At 42.2% G+C, this 17,232-nt stretch overlaps 1 protein-coding gene across 1 annotated transcript; it reads right to left on the reverse strand.

Annotated features, from left to right (window-relative positions):
• Window positions 1–1,523: 1,523 nt before the first annotated feature.
• On the reverse strand, window positions 1,524–12,712 carry BORCS7 (BLOC-1 related complex subunit 7). Its single transcript, XM_009215266.3, has 5 exons — window positions 12,515–12,712; window positions 5,637–5,699; window positions 5,492–5,535; window positions 3,910–3,930; window positions 1,524–3,220 (listed from the first exon to the last, which is right to left on the reverse strand). Exons 1-5 carry the CDS (start codon window positions 12,653–12,655, stop codon window positions 3,169–3,171), a joined length of 321 nt encoding a protein of 106 aa, XP_009213530.2. The 5' UTR covers window positions 12,656–12,712; the 3' UTR covers window positions 1,524–3,168.
• Between the last annotated feature and the right edge of the window lie 4,520 nt (window positions 12,713–17,232).

The raw sequence follows: 17,232 nt of genomic DNA on the forward strand, positions 1-17,232 counted from the left end.
CTCAGCCTCCCAAAGTGCTGGGATTACAGGCATGAGCCACCACACCCGGCCATAGATCTTTTCCCTTTCTAAGAGCTCTTTAGTATTATGTTGAAGACTAGTAATGACAGGTGGCACCCGTTTCTATGCATAAGGAAACCAGCAGGTAACAGAGAGCTAGACTAGTAGTCAAAAGACCTGCCATCAAGCTCAGTGACCTTGGGTAAGTCATTTCATCTTCCTGGCTGTGTTTGTTTCATCTGTAAAACATGGGACCAGAATTTAAGAACTTTTAAGGCCCCATACAGTTCTAATATTCTGGGGTTATATGACTCTTCTTCATCAAATATTATGTTGGGTTTTAAAACATACCCTTTTAAAAAATTCTTTTTGTTTAGTTTTTTTTGAAATAGAAAGTGTATTTTAAATGCCTTTTTGGTATATATTATAGTGATAAAAGATTTTATTACTTATTAACCTAATGTGTTTTGTAACTATTACATCAACTTTGAAGTTCTGGAGTTACATGAGCAATTATTCAAAATATTTCTCTATTCAGTTTTTTAAGATTTTATTCGGATTTTTGCATCTATACTCATAAAAAAATCACCTATATTATCTTACATCCTCTTGCATCATCTTTCTTATGTCATTTTATTTTTAAAATGAAAATCCTGTTTACTTCATTAAATGAATTAGTGTCTTAAGATCATTTTCTATATTTTGGGGAGTATAGGTTCTTTTTTTTTTTTTGAGATGCAGTCTTGCTCTGCCTCCCAGGCTGGAGTGCAGTGGCTCGATCTTGGCTCACTGCAACCTCCACCTCCTGGGTTCAAGCAATTTTCCTGTCTCAGCCTCCCGAGTAGCTGGGATTACAGGCGCGTGCCACCATGCCTGGCTAATTTTTGTATTTTTTAAGTAGAGATGGGGTTTCACCATGTTGGCCAGGCTGGTCTCCAACTCCTGACCCTGTGATCCGCCTGCCTTGTCCTCCCAAAGTGGCAGGATTACAGGCATGAGCCACTGCGCCCAGCCAGGAGCGTATGTTCTTTGACAGTTCGGAAAAGTCTCACGAAAGCCTTCACAAGCAAATGCCATTTTAATTGGTTATTCTTAGTTTGTGGGTTCTCATAACCAATCCGGAATATTCTCCATTAGGTTTCAGTTTTGTAATTTTTTATCTTTATAAGGAGCTGGGCATATATTAATCAAATTTTTAGCAGCAAATTGATAACTTTGTTCAAATCTAATTGATTTTCTATATTGCCTATTCAATTACGAATTTACTAATTTGTACTTTTCTGGCTGAGCTGACACTTTACCAATTTAATCTATAAGAACTACTTAATACTTTTTATTCTTTCTAATTTATTGTTTCTAATTTGTTTAGTTTTATTATTTCCATTTTGATTTCTTTCTAAATTCTAACTATATACCCCTTTAAAAAAACAAAAATATTTCCACCCTATCCCTAATACAGAGATTTAAAGCATGATAATTTTCTTATAGTATTGCTTTGGTATTATCACATAAATTTTCTTGCATGGCATTTGAACATTTATTATTTTAAAAATATTATCTTCCAGCACATCCTCTACAACTTAGACGTTACTTAGCGAAGTATTTTTTTCCATGTTTTTGATCACCATTTAATTCTATGTATGTTGTTTATTTCTATAAAAAAAAAATCAAATAAAGTACACATTTCCACCTGTTCTCATATTTCTGGCTACTTTTCTTTCATATATTTTGTTACAGTGTTCTCTAGTGACTAAATTCAGTACAAATACATTTTCATTATTTAATATAAATTTTATCTTATATTTACTATTAAAATTTTGATTGTGAAACATATATTTTATCACATACAATGTAAGCAATTGTTGCTTCTTTAATATTTGTTCCAGCATGAAGAAAACTTAGATCATCCCTTCATTTTAATTTTTTTCCAACTTAAGTATTTCTTTGCTTCTTGTAATGACTGCACTTAGCTTTGTTTTCTAAATTAGTGGTCTTCCTTTTCAAAGGTAAACTGAATTCATCTGTATTTAATAATACTGCAATTAATACATATTTACAGAATTAGTACATAAATTAATGCCTTTTCAGATCCTTCACATCTAGCTTTTTTACCTTAAGTTAATATCCATATGTATGAGAAATAAACATAATCTGATATGCTTAGTTAACCTGATGACTGGACAATAACAATATGAACTATATTGGATTCACTGTTACTTCCTCTTTGTTCCAGCAGTGAAAACAATATTTTCTTATGTCAGATTTCTCTCAATCGCTTAGTAAATGAAGACCTGAACTAGAACAATATAGAGTCCCATTTTAAATTTAAACAAAGATATTCAGGTTTGACCACAGACTCATGGTAATGTCATTTAAAAAGATGGATCCAATGAACACAGACAAACATCAAAGTTTTCACCATGGCACAACCCTCTGCCGCAATCACTCATAATAATTCAACTACCTTCATATTTGGCAGTAACGTCATGCAAGTGAATTTGCTGATGATTAGCAAAATTACAAAATCAAAGTCAAGGTCACTTAATCAAGAATTACAGCAACAAAGAAATTCTAGGAATGCAGGTCAAGGCAAGAGGCTGCAGCTGGCCTGATAATGATACCACTTGCCTAATGTTCATTTAGGAATTTGCTATCACAAATAAAACACATACCTCCTCTGAGTTACTAGAACAGAAAAGGAAACAATCAGGTATTACTTCTCACCATTATATGACCATGAAATTAAAATATTTCCTTAATAATGATTAAGAGAAAAAATCATTTTTATGTGTTCATAATAGAAGCTCTATTTCTGAATTTAAAACACCACTCAGTATTTGCTTAAGTACTGCAATTCAGACAATATAGCTTTTGACATATTAAAAGTTCTATGGGAAAAACTAAAAGCTCTTTTAATTTTGCTTTAATATCAAACTAAACACAGCAGCTGAAAGAATTCAATAAGAGCATGGGTTAGTCCGATTCAAGAAGTGCCTTCAAAATTCAACCACCTCGCTTCTTCTTAGGAGAAACTGTACATCAACACAGAACTTTTCTAACTTAACTTTTGGAGAAGAAAACAGAAAACCAAACCCAGAGGAGGGTTGTATAAGGTATTTACTCCTCAGCATTAGGCAAAGGAGTGCTACAGCACTCTTACATGTCATTCTATTTCAACAGATGATTCAACTGGTCCTGTAGATCTGATGACTGTTCCACACTAGAATAAGAATAGAGATAGGGTTTATCTGAAATGAGCAATAATAAAGACATCTTTGTACAACTATTTACAAATTTTTTTTTCATCACAGACAGAGTCTCACAATGCTGCACAGGGCAATCTCAAACTCTGGGCTCAAGCAATCCTCCAGCCTCAGCCTTCCAAAGTCCTGGAATTACAGGCATGAGCCAGCCACTACACCTGTCCTGTATAAGCTATCTGTAGTTTAACGCATAAATACTGTTGCATGTAAATCAAAATTGGTATTAGTCCAGTTGGGTCCCAGAAGTGTTTAAACTCTGATGAAAGGTTTGCAAAGCCAATTAGTAATGTAAACAATATTGCAAGGGACAAATTTAATCCATTTTAGAAAACAAGGCTGTTTAATGGTTTTTCCACATTTACTCTGTTTAATGAATATTAGCAACGTAAAAGATTTTCTACTTCTTAAGGTTGGTCTCTATACCCTGTAACTTTTAGAAAGCTTTACTATTAATAGCAGTGAGTTGAGTTACTGCACACCTTTGAAATATGCTGTATTCTTTAAATCCCAAGTGAGTATCCCATAGCATATTTCAATTTGAGGGCATATGTCAACCAGTGTTTTGTATTGATCCTGGACCCAGCAGTATAATTTCCCCAGCCTGCTTCAGTTGGTTCCCTACTCCTCTACCTTTGGGGTTACTTACTTCTTCTGAATAGCTTCTTGCCTAAATCAGAAAAGGAAAGAGGAAAATACACATAAGTGAACTAGTAGAAATTTCATTTATGACCAGATATATGCATATAGGCAGAAGAAATTTCAGCTTATGTCACATTCTGTATTTCTGTCCATCCTATCCTAAGATTGTGCTATTGAACAGGGATTCCTATCTGAGTGCAGGGCTGCTGAAAAGATGGATTCTAAACCTAAACAGATAGTAACACTGTCCCAGAGTGAGAAATGTGGTCCAACAAACTACATGCATGGCTTAAAATTAGTCTGTGTATACGGAATCAAATGGTCACATACCTAATACGTAGATACCCAAAGAATGACTATGACAAATGTTAGCTATTTAAATATCAAAGAGTGAAATTTCTAACCATATATATTTTTTGAGACAGTCTCACTCTGTCACCAGGATGGAGTGCAGTGGTGCCTGATCTCAGCTCACTGCCACCTCCATCTCCCAGGCTCAAGCAGTTCTCCTGCCTCCACCTCCCGAGTAGCTGGGATTACAGGTGTGTGCCACCATGCCCAGCTAATTTTTGTATTTTTATTAGAGATGGGGTTTCACCACCATGTTAGCTAGGCTAGTCTCGAACTCCTGACCTCAGGTGATCCGCCTGCCTCAGCCTCCCAAAGTGCTGGAATTACAGGCATGAGCCACTGTGCCCAGCCTCTTTTTTTTTTCTGGAGACAGAGTTTCACTTTTATCGCCCTGGGTAGAGTGCAGAGGTGCGATCTCCGCTCACTGCAACCTCCACCTCCCAGGTTCAAGCAATTCTCATGCCTCAGCCTCCTGAGTAGCTGGGATTACAGGCGCTCACCAACACATTCAGCTACTTGTTTGTATCTTTAGTAGCGAGGGGTTTCACCATGTTGGCCAGGCTGGTCTTGAACTCCTGATCTCAGGTGATCTGCCCTCCTCGGCCTCCCAAAGTGCTGGGATTACAAATGTGAGCCACCGCACCCAGCCCCTAACCATATATTTCTAACAGGTACATAAGTATAGTATCAAGTACATAAAATATATAACAACATTAAATAAGATGAAGAGCAAATTATAATGGAGAAAGGGGGGGCATCTTATATTTCAAAATTCCCTACATGATTTATATGTAGCAGGCGCCATAGTTACCTACGTACCATGTAGGATATAGGTGTGTTAAACTTGATTCCCTAGTAGAGGACCCAACTTCCCAGGAGAAACCTTGGGCACAGTCAGTCATCAAATACGGATGAACTGCCTCATAGGTGCCAAGTACAGTGCTAGCATGGTCCTGGCATAGGCCCTGCCTTTACAGGGTTTACAGTCTCTCTCTGAAGAGGCCTCAATTTAACATGGGGAGGTTCATAAAAGGTGGACTCTGCTCCTGATTCGCATCCCTTACCCCTACTTCTTCTGAGTCTCAGGCATCTCTGCCATTGAGAAAAGTCATCCTTGGCCACCCCCACCTTTACTCCCACTCTGGCCTCCATAGGAAAGCACTGAAGCACAAAGGCCATGAAAGCAGACTAGGGATAACGATTCTGCAGCAAATAGTTGCTGGAGGGGGCATACTCACTGGTATTGAAGATGTGTTGTTATTATTGCCATCTTCCTTAAACTCTGCATAAAAAAGAGAGAGATAAATAGAACATTCCACTTTCCTGTGGCCACACAAACTATATACATAAACCCAAATAATAAAAAAAAAAGTTGTTTCTTACATCTTCTGAGTGCAAGATGGCATCTTCCTGTAGTACCATGTTTCGAGCTGCCTGACCTAGCAGCTGGAACACAAAAATAAAATGGTAATAATCAAAATCCCCAAACTTCCTGTAATCTTCTGTCTGCAGCTGTTCCACCACTACCCTCTCTCCGCTCCCGCTCCTCCACCCTATACAACCACAAACACTCAAAATGTAATGGAGGATCATTTTCTATTTGTTCATGTTGAAAATTCATTTCATTGGCACTATGGCAGTTCTGGCATGGACCCGACATCTGTTTCAAAGGCCACCGCCTGAGAAATCAAGTGCTTCCTAACTGCTGAGCTGTTGGCACAGTGTATTCATTAAATGCTAAGAGAAGTCTGCAAAAAAACTTTGGCACCACAAGTTCAGTGACAGAACATGACTCTTGATTCTTTAAAGGCAGATTTGAGATTTGGGGTGGTTTGAGAGTAGTAAAGGCACAAGAGTTAGAATGGGCTGAAAAGAACAGAGGAATATAGCTATTTAGAAATGAAATAAGAGAAAGCCAGGTGCAGTGGCTCATGCCCGTAATCCCAGCACTTCGGGAGGCCGAGGTGGGCAGATCACTTGAGGTCAGGAGTTTAAGACCAGCCTGGGCAACATGGTGAAACCCCACCTCTACCAAAAAATACAAGTTAGCTGGGCATGGTGGCATGCGCTTGTAATCCCAGCTACTCGGGAGGCTGAGGTGGGAGAATTGCTTGAACCCAGGAGGCGAAGGTTGCAGTGAGCCAAGATCGCACCACTGTACGCCAGCCTGGGCAACAAAGCAAGACCCTGTCTCAAAAAAAAAAAAAAGAAAGAAAGAAAAAAAATGGAATAAGAGAAACAGTGGGAGGTGTGGGGAAGCCATGAGGAGAAGCTCAGGGATTAAAATAGGGAACCACTCCATAAAAGATGACCAGACAGGGCTGGGAAAAAGAAAAGAAAGGAGATGGCCAGGTGCAGTGGCTCACGCCTGTAATCCCAGCACATTTGGAGGCCAAGGCAGGCGATCACCTGAGATCAGGAGTTCAAGACTAGCCTGGCCAATATGGCAAAACCTCTCTACTAAAATTACAAAACTTAGCCAGGCATGGTGGCACGTGCCTGTAATCCCAGCTTCTCAGGAGGCTGAGGCAGGAGAATCTCCTGAACTTGGGAGGCAGAGGTTTCAGTGAGCTGAGATTGCACCATTGTACTCCAGCCTGGCAACAGAGTGAGACTCTGTCTCAAAAAAAAAACAAAAAGAAAAGAAAAAGAAAAGAAAGGAGAAATGTGCAGGCAGAATTTAATGAGGTCACTGAGTTTAATGGGTCCTGAGACCAAAAGAGAAAAGCAGAGCTTGGATTCTACTGGGTGGCCTACAGTCAAGGACGAGCTGACTGCATTACCATTGAGAGAGGCAAGTAGAGACCAACAGAGATTCTTGGCCTAATACTGCACCCTGCTCCTAAATCCGGCCAAGTAAAAGGAGTTACTGCTATATGTATCCTACCAGCCCTTCCCTGTTCTCCCGGGTCAGGGAGACTCTGGTGGAAAGGGTGGCATGATTTCAAAGTAACTAGGATTGCCAGATTTCTTCCCCTACCCAGGGCAACTTTATTTATAAGTTTTAAAGTTAGTAACCGTTTCTGGACGTCTAAAGTCAAAACAATAAAATAGGACTTTCCGTCTTGGTCCCTTTCTTTCCCTGTTCTCTCCCCCAAATGCATAGTTATTTTTTTTTTTTTTTTAAATTTTCATTTTTTTGAGACAGGGTCTCACTCTGTCACCCAGGCTGGAGTGTGGTGATGTGATCTTGGCTTACTGTAACCTCTGCATCCCGTATTCAAGAGATTCTCCTGCAGCAGCCTCCTGAGTAGCTGGGATTATAGGTATATGCCACCACGCTTAGCTAATTTTTATATTTTCAGTAGAGACAAGGTTTCACTGTGTTGGCCAGGCTGGTCTCAAACTCCCATCCTCAGGTGATCCACCTGCCTGGGATTACAGGTATGAGCCCCTACACCCAGCCTCATGCATAACTATTTTTATTAGCTTTGTGGTTTTATTTCCATTGTTCCTTTTTAAACAATGGACACATGTATTTCTTTTCCTCCATACCACCTTCCTACTTAAAATGTAACATACTATGTGTACTTGTTTACACCTTGCACACTCTCTATGTGTGTGTGAGAGAGAGTGTGTGTGTGTGTGTGTATATATATATATATATTTTTTTTTTTTTTTTTGAGATATGGTCTCACTCTGTCACCCAGGCTGGAGTGCAGTGGCACCATCACTGTTCACTGAAGCCTCAACCTCCCGGGCTCAGGTGATCCTTCCACCTTAGCCTCCAGAGTAGTTGGGACTACAAGTGCACGCCACCATGCCCAGATAGTTTTTGGTATTTTTTTGTAGAGATGGGGTTTTGCCATGTTACCCAAGCTGGTTTCAAACACCTGGGCTCAAGTGATTTGCCTGCTTCGGCCTCCCAAAGTGCTAGGATTACAAGCATGAGCCACCGCACCCAGCCTACACCTCGATATTTTCACTTTGCAATAGATCCCTGAGGGCTATCTGCAGCAACACATATTGACTCTCATATTCAATTGCTATCTCCTATTGAATCCATTGCTCTTTTACAACTGCAGAGTACCACACTCTATAGGTGACCATAAAGTTATTCAATCAGTTATCTGCTGAGGGATTTGGGGGCTGTTCCCAGTCTTTTGCCACAGTAAGTAGTGGTACTAAAAATTCTCATATCTTGCATCTTATAGCTTTTACTGTTACAAATATCTCATATATTTGCATCTTTTTGCCAGCATATATTTGGGATAGACTCATGTGATTATGGGGTTTTAATTTTGCTACATATTGCCAAATTCCTCTCCTTTAGGGCTGTACCACTTTGCATTCCTCCTGTGGCTACTTTTAAGGGAAAACTTCAAACTCCTATAGATGGGAGATGGTGACTTACAAACCGATGGCAGGAAAAAAAAAGGGTTCTAACAGAATCTACGTCATTCACTTATTCATTTAACAAACATTTGTTGAGTGTTTAACATATGCCCTTACTCCGGTTAAGAGTGATAACGGGGCTCACAATCTGGAGGGGATACAAAGGGAACACAGGCACTTAAATCACCTTACAGTAAGTGCTGATGGGGAAGCATTGGCTGCTCTGGGAGCATGTAGTGGGGCAGGAGGTGTAACCGATTACAGGGGTAGGTATTCAGGAAAGGTTCTTAAAAGTGACTTCTAATCTGAGACTTAAAAGTTAGGGTTTAGAATTAATCTTGTGTGTGTAATTCTAGAGAAAAATGGCATGATCCATTTTTCTGTTTTAGAAATGTGGTAAGCAGGTGGACTAGAGTGGGGAATGAGGCACAGAGATTGGTTAGGATGACATAGCAGTACTCTAAGCAAGCAATGAGGATGGCCTGAAACACAGAAGTAGCTGAGAAAAAAAGAAACAAAGGATTTGTGAGACATTTAGAAAACAGACTGGATGGGAATTGTGGTTGCCTTGAAGGCAGGGGCTGTTGTAAAGTAAAGCCAAGGCCTTTCCTTGATATATTCATTGGCATTCTGCATCACTTTCCTACATAAACCGACCAGACACATAACATGCCATATCTGAGATTTCTAGTTTTGCTTTCTTTAAAATGGAAGAACATCTTGAATACACCTGAACAATCTTCACTACAGAATCTTTTTAGATTGCTACAAATTTTTCTCCCAGGCTTTTACCATTAACTTGTTCATAATTAACTCAATAACAATTTGTCTTAGCTACTCATCTTCAACAAGTGTTTCTGATTTTCAACTTAGTTTTCATAGCAATAGCAACCCTGTTTTTTGGTACTCATATTTCATCATTCTTCGTATTATTTCACTAAATTACATAGATGCAACTGTAAGCGTAAGTGCCATACACACATTTTAAAAACTTTTTTCATTCTTTTTTTTTTTTTTTTTTTTTTACAGAGACCGGATATCACCATGTGGCCCAGGCTGGTCTCGAACTCCTGGGCTTAAGCAATCCTGCCTCGGCCTCCCAAAGTGTTAGGATTACAGGCATGAGTCACTGTGCCAAGCCCATACACACATTATATTTAGAAAAAAACACAGTGGACCCTCACTAAGCACACAACTCAAATGGAGGAGCAGAAACACAGGCATGCCAAGAGACAAGCCTATGAGTCATAACCACTCATTGTGCTGTGGGCAAATGTCCGTGTGTTTCTCCTCACAGGCTCTCTCCCCAGAGAGCCCTTCCCTGATCATCTGTTTAAGACTAACCCTTTCCGCGGGGTGTGGTGGCTCATGTCTGTAATCTCAGCACGTTGGGGGGCCAGGGCGGGAAGGATCACTTGAGGTCAGGAGTGTGAGACCAGCCTGGCCAACATGGTGAAACCCCATCTCTACTAAAAACACAAAAATTAGCAGGGCATGGTGGCAGGGGCCTATAATCACAGCTACTCAGAAGGCTGAGGCAGGAGAATCACTTGTACCCAGGAGGTGGAGGTTGCAGTGAGCAGAGATCCTGCCATTGCACTTTAGCCTGGGTGACAGAGCTAGCAAGACTCCTCCTTTGTCTCAAAACAAACAAACAAAAATTAACCCTTTCATCACACTCTATTCCCAGATTAATTTTGCTTCACAGGATTTACCACCACCTGATTTTTTTCGGTTTCATTTGTTTATTGTCTGTCTCTTCACTAAAATGTAAACTTCCTAAGTAGAGGGATTTAGTTTATCCCTTGTACCTAGAGCAGTTCCTGGCACATAGCAGACACCCAATAAGTATTTGTTAAATGAATACTGTGGAATGAGTGTTTTACACATGAAATTCTCAGTTAATCAAACAAAATAGCTATGTGGAGACTGTTTAAGAAGCAATGCTGCTGGGCGTGGTGGCTCCTGCCTGTAATTCCAGCACTTTGGAAGGCCGATGCAGGCGGATCACGAGGTCAAGAGTTCTAGACCAGCCTGGCCAACATGGTGAAACCCCATCTCTACTAAGAATACAAAAATTAGCTGGGCGTGGTGGTGTGTGCCTGTAATCCCAGCTACTCGGGAGGCTGAGGCAGAAGAATCGCTTGAACCCAGGAGGCAGAGGTTGCAGTGAGCCAAAATCACGCCACTACACTCCAGCCTGGCAACAGAGCTAGACTCTGTCTCAAAAAAAGAAAAGGAAAAGTACCGCCTTCAATTAGTCATTCTAAAGACTTCATGAATTAAACTCCATAAAAGACAAGTGTCCAGCACATATAAAATGCTAAATAAATGTATGTTTATGATGAATATGTTCAATATTTATAGGTGGTTAACGATAAACACCTTTAGTTGAAAATATAATATATATACATATACATGTATGTATTTTTGAGACAGGGTCTTGTTCTCTGTCACCCAAGCTGGAGTGCAGTGGCACAATCTTGGCTCACTGCAACTTCCGCCTCCCTGGTTCAATCTATTCTCCTGCCTCAGCCTCCTGAGTAGCTGCGATTATAGGCGCCCGCCACCACGCCTGGCTTTTTTTTTTTTTTTGGATTTTTAGTAGAGATGGGGTTTCACCGTGTTAGCCAGGATGGTCTCCATCTCCTGACCTCGTGATCCACCCGCCTCGGCCTCTCAAAGTGCTGGGATTACAGGCGTGAGCCACGGCGCCCTGCCTCTCTCTGGCTTTTGTTGTTGTTGTTGTTGTTTGTTTGTTTGTTTTAGACGGAGTTTCGCTCTTGTTGCCCAGGCTGGAGTGCAATGGGGCGACCTCGGCTCACCGGAACCTCCGCCTCCCAGGTTCAAGCAATTCTCCTGCCTCAACCTCCCCAGTAACTGGGATTACAGGCTTGCGCCACCACGCTTGGCTAATTTTTCTTTTTTTTAACTAGAGACGGGAGTTTCTCCATGATTGTCAGGCTAGTCTCGAACTCACTACCCCAGGTGATCCGCCCGCCTCGGCCTCCCAAACAGCTCTGTTTTAAAGCACAGGTTCCCGGCCGGGCGCGGTGGCGGGCGCCTGTAGTCCCAGCTACTCGGGAGGCTGAGGCAGAATGGCGTGAACCAAGATCGCGCCACTGCACTCCAGCCTGGGAGACAGAGCGAGACTTCGTAACAACAACAACAACAACATAAATAAATAAATAATAAATAAATAAAGCACAGGTTCCCAGGGCATCATTTCTTCCTCCCACCCTCACGCACTATCCCTAACCGAAGAGACTACACACCCCAGAATGCGAGACTTCGTAACAACAACAACAACAACAACATAAATAAATAAATAAATAAATAAATAGCCGGGCGCGGTGGCTCAAGCCTGTAATCCCAGCACTTTGGGAGGCCGAGACGGGCGGATCACGAGGTCAGGAGATCGAGACCATCCTGGCTAACACGGTGAAACCCCGTCTCTACTAAAAATACAAAAAACTAGCCGGGCGAGGTGGCGGGCGCCTGTAGTCCCAGCTACTCCGGAGGCTGAGGCAGGAGAATGGCGTAAACCCGGGAGGCGGAGCTTGCAGTGAGCAGAGATCCGGCCACTGCACTCCAGCCCGGGCTACAGAGCAAGACTCCGTCTCAAAAAAAAAAAAATAAATAAATAAATAAATAAATAAATAAATAAACAAACAAACAAACAAACAAATAAATAATAAAGGACAGGTTCCCAGGGCATCGTTTCTTCCTCCCACCCTCACGCACTATCCCTAACCAAAGAGACTACACACCCCAGAATGCAACACGCGCCTTCGCGAAGACGACCTACTCATAGCGAGTACTTCACAGCATACAATTCCCAGGCTGCAACGCGACCGCCTTCCCACAGCAACGAAAGGGTGCGACTCCCCGGACTATCAGGCCGGGACAGTCCACTCCCAGCTCACCTCGGAGCTCCGGGAGCCCTTCAGCACCTGCTTGGTGAGCGCGATGACGTCAGTACCACAGGTGGTCACCTTCTCCGTGAGAAGCCCCTTCACGGACTGACCGAATCGCGCTTGAGAATCTGGCGTTCCAGTCGCCATCATTTCAACTAGCGAACGCCTCCGCACTGGCGATGGTGAGTCGCGGGGGCCAAAAAACAAGCAAAGCGGAAGGAAACGAGGCGTCTTCCTCCATGGGAAAAGGAAGGGACGCATGCGCCTGATGGAAGTTGACCTTCACTCACAAAACTCATGAACTATTCATTGATATCCTGAGGAAAACAGGGTCCAGGCAAACATCTCTGGAGGGAATGGAGGACAATTTCATTGAATCTATGGTTTAGAATCGGAAAGCCTGCGGCAGGGCATGGTGGCTCACGCCTGTAATCCCAACACTTTGGGAGGCCCAGACAGGAGGATCACCTGAGCCTTAGAGTTCCACACCACCCTGGGCAACATAGCGAGACCCCATCTATTAAAAAAAAAATTAAATTAATACAAATAAATAAAAAGAATCAGAAGGCCCAGATTACAGTCCCAATGCTACCATTTGGCAGTGTGTGGCTGCAAATTACTCAGCCTCTGTGTCTTACATTCCTCATCTGTTAAACAGAAGTAATGTTTCCAAGGGGTTATGAGAATATCATTCCATTCATATATATAATTTTTTTTTTTACCTAGGCCTTTTTTTGATTAATTGCAAAAAGGGGCCAGGCATGGTGGCTCATGCCTGTAATCCCAATACTTTAAAAGGCCAAGGTGGATCACTTGAGGTCAGGAGTTCGAGGCCAACCTATCCAACATGGTGACACGCCTGTAGTCCCAGCACTTTGGGAGGCCGAGGCAGAAGGGTCACTTCAGGCCAGGAGTTCAGTATCAGCAGCCTGGGTAACATAGCAATAACTTGTCTCGTTTTATTTTATATTTTTTTACTATTTTTTTTTTGAGACAGAGTCTCGCTTTGTTGCCCAGGCTGGAGTGCGGTGGCTCAGTCTCAGCTCACTACAACATCCGCCTCCTGAGTTCAAGTGATTCTCCTGTCTCAGCCTCCCGAGTAGCTGGGATTACAGGCACTTGCCACCAGGCCCGGTTAATTTTTGTATTTTTAGTAGAGATAGGGTTTCACCATGTTGGACAGGCTGGTCTCAAATTCCTGACATCAAATGATCCACCGGCCTTGGCCTCCCAAAATGGTGGGATTACAGACATGAGCCACTGCACTTGGCCTCATTTCGTTCAATTTTAACAAAACATTTCATGAACTAAATACCAGACACTGTACTAGACTGGGGATAGAGAAATAAATGAAATACGGTTCTTGTCTCTGTGGAGCTCCCAGGCTGGGATGAGAGGCAGGATGAGTCTGTAAACAAACACAGCAAGGCCAAGCACGTACCAAGCCTGTAATCCCAGCATCTTTGGGAGGCTTCAGACGGCTTGGATCACGAGGTCAGAGATCGAGACCATCCTGGCTAACACGGTGAAACCCCTGCCCCTACTAAAAAAATACAAAAACTAGTCAAGGTGGTGGATGCATGCCTGTAGCCCCAGCTACTGGGAGGCTGAGGCAGGAGAATTTCATGAACTCAAGGAGGTAGAGCTTGGCAGTGGTTTTCAGATTAAGCACTGCACTCCAGCCTGGGCATAAGATGACCCCGCCCCAAAAAAACAAAAAAAAAAAAAAAACAAAAAACAAATGAAATGTTAAATAATCAACCACGAAAAATCAAGCAAAGTCACAACAGGCAATTCAAAAAAAAAAAAAAAAAAATCAACTGGCTGCTAAATGTGAAAAATGCTCAGTGTCACTAGTAATTTTTATTGATAAATAACCTCTTTATTCTATTAATACCAAACTGATGGTAACTACCTTGTAAGTGAATTAATATGTAAAATATTTCAAGTAGGCCGGGCACCGTGGCTCACGCCTGTAATCCCAATACTTTGGGAGGCCAAGGCAGGAGGATCACCTGAGGTCAGGAGTTCGAGACCAGCCTGCCCAACATGGTGAATTCCTGTCTCTACTAAAAATACAAAAATTAGCCGAGTGTGGTGGTGGGCACCTATAGTCCCAGCTACGTGGGAGGCTGATGCAGGAGAATTTCTTGAACCCGAGAGGCGGAGGTTGCAGTGAGCCAAGATTGTGCCACTGTATTCCAACCTGGGCAACAGAGTAAAACACTGTCTCAAAAAAAAAAAAAAATACTTCAAGTAGCTCCATTTCTTTTTTAGTTAATTAATAAAAGATGTGAGAATGTTATTACATTGAAAAATTTGTTCAAAATTACCTGTATTCAATATCAACATTACTTCCACTTCCAAGTGTCTGGATTCATATGTGTATGTTGAATCTCATTTACTATTTACTTTTTGTTCTTAATAAACTTTATTGAGTTTATGTGCATAAATTTATGTTATAATTTATGTACAATAACTACATTATTTTTTGAGATGGAGCGTTGCTCTGTCACCGAGGCTGTAGTGCAGTGGCACGACCTCAGCTCAGTGCAAGCTCTGCCTCCCTGATGCAAGCGATTCTCCTGCCTCAGCCTCCCGAGTAGCTGGGATTACAGGTGCCCACTACCACGCCCGGCTAATTTTTGTATTTTTAGTAGAGACGGATTTCACCATGTTGGCCAGGCTAATCTTGAACTCCTGACCTCAGGTGATCCACCTGCCTTGGCCTCCCAAAGTGCTGGGATTATAGGCGTGAGCCGCCATGCCCAGCCTGTACAATAACTGCATTCTTTAAAGTGTCCGATTTGATGAGTGTGACAGATGTATACACCTGTGAACCACTACCACCATTAAGATACAGAACAGGGTGAGTGCAGTAGCTCATGCCTGTATTCCAGCACTTTGGGAAGCCGAGGCAGAAGGATTGCTTGAGGCCAGGAGTTCAATATCAGCAGCCTGGGCAACATAGCGATAACTTGTCTCATTTTATTATTTATTTATTTATTTTTATTTTATTTTATTTATTTTTATTTTGAGACTGAGTCTTGCTCTGTCACCCAGGCTGGAGTACACTGGTATGATCTCGGCTCACCTGAACCTCCGCCTTCTGGGTTCAAGCGATTCTTTTGCCTCAGCCTCCCAAGTAGCTGGGACTACAGGCACGCACCATCGCGCCTGGCTAATTTTTGTATTTTTAATAAGGATGGGGTTTCACCATGTTGGCCAGGCTGGTCTTGAAATCCTGACCTCGTGATTCGCCCCCCTCAGCCTCCCAAAGTGCTGGGATACAGGCATGAGCCACCAAGCCTGGCCCCTTGTCTCAATTAAAAAAAAAAAAAATGCAAAACATTTTGTCACCCTCAGAAGTTTCCAAGTGCCCTTTAAAGTCCATCTCTCCTTCTCTGTCTCACCCCAGGCAACAACTGCCCTGCTTTTGGGAACTGTAGATTAATTTGCATTTCTAGAATGGCAAATAAATAGCATCATACAGGATTTTTGGTAGGGAGGGGGGCCTTTTCTTGTCTGGCTTCATTCTTGCAGCATGATGATTTGACAGTCATCTATGTTGTTGTGCATATAACTAACCTGTTCATTTTTATTGCTGAGAAATATTCCACTGCATGGATAGTTCTCACTGTGTTTATTTACTCTCTTGTTGATGGACACTTGGGTTGTTTCCATTTTTGGGTTTTTGTTTTGTTGTTTTTTGGTTTTGGTTTTTGTCGTTGCTGTTTTTGAGACAGGGTCACTCCTCTGTCATCCAGGCTGGAGTGCATGGCATGACCACAGCTCAAGCTCCCAGGCTCAAGCAATGCTCCCACCTCAGCCTCCAGAAGAGCTGAAACTACAGGCTCATGCCACCATGACTGGCTAATTTTTACAATTTTTTCTGTAAAGACAGGGTCTCCCTATGTTGCCTGGGCTCAAGTGATTTTCCTGCCTTGCCCTCCCAAACTATTGGGATTACAGGCGTGAGCCTCTTCTTTTCCACCTGGCCTCTTCTTTTCTAATATTATGAATATTCTGCTATGAACATTTGCACACAGGTCTTTATGTGGGTTGTTTTCATTTCTCTTGGGTAAATATCTAGTAGTGGAATGACTGGATCATATGGTGTTTACGTTTTCAAGAAACTGCCAAACCGTTTTCCAAAGTGGCTTAACATTTTACATTTCCAATAGCCGTGTATACCACTCCAGTTGCTCCACATCCACAAACTTAGGAAAAGATGGACTGTTCTATAGCCATGGTAACAAGTAGTAGCTACCTGTGGTGGACAGAATGGCCCCTGAGGGTAATAACTTTTGACCCCACCTCCTGGTGTTCTCACTCTTGTGTGATCCTCTTGTGTGTGGGCATGATGTTTGATTTGCTTCTAATCGATTGTGTATGTATAGGTGATAAGAAACACATGATGTTGTTACATAAGATTACATGTTACATCACCATTCACCTCATCTTGCTGGAGCCTCTCTCTCTTGCCGGCTGTGAGTAAGCGAGTGGCCATGTTGGAGAGCTCCACGTGATAAGGAACTGCAAGTACCATCTAGTCACCTACCTCTGGGCCTCCAGCTGACAGCCAGCGAAAAAAAAAAAAAGCTCTTCTGTCCAGCAATCAAAAGGAACTGAATTCTGCTAACAACCAGGCACATAGGAAGCAGATTCTTCCCCAGTAGAGCCTTCAGATGAAACCCATTGGCCGGGCGCGGTGGCTCAAGCCTGTA

The sequence above is a fragment of the Papio anubis genome, chromosome 11 (assembly GCF_008728515.1).
Source record: "Papio anubis isolate 15944 chromosome 11, Panubis1.0, whole genome shotgun sequence".
Lineage (NCBI taxonomy): Eukaryota > Metazoa > Chordata > Mammalia > Primates > Cercopithecidae > Papio > Papio anubis.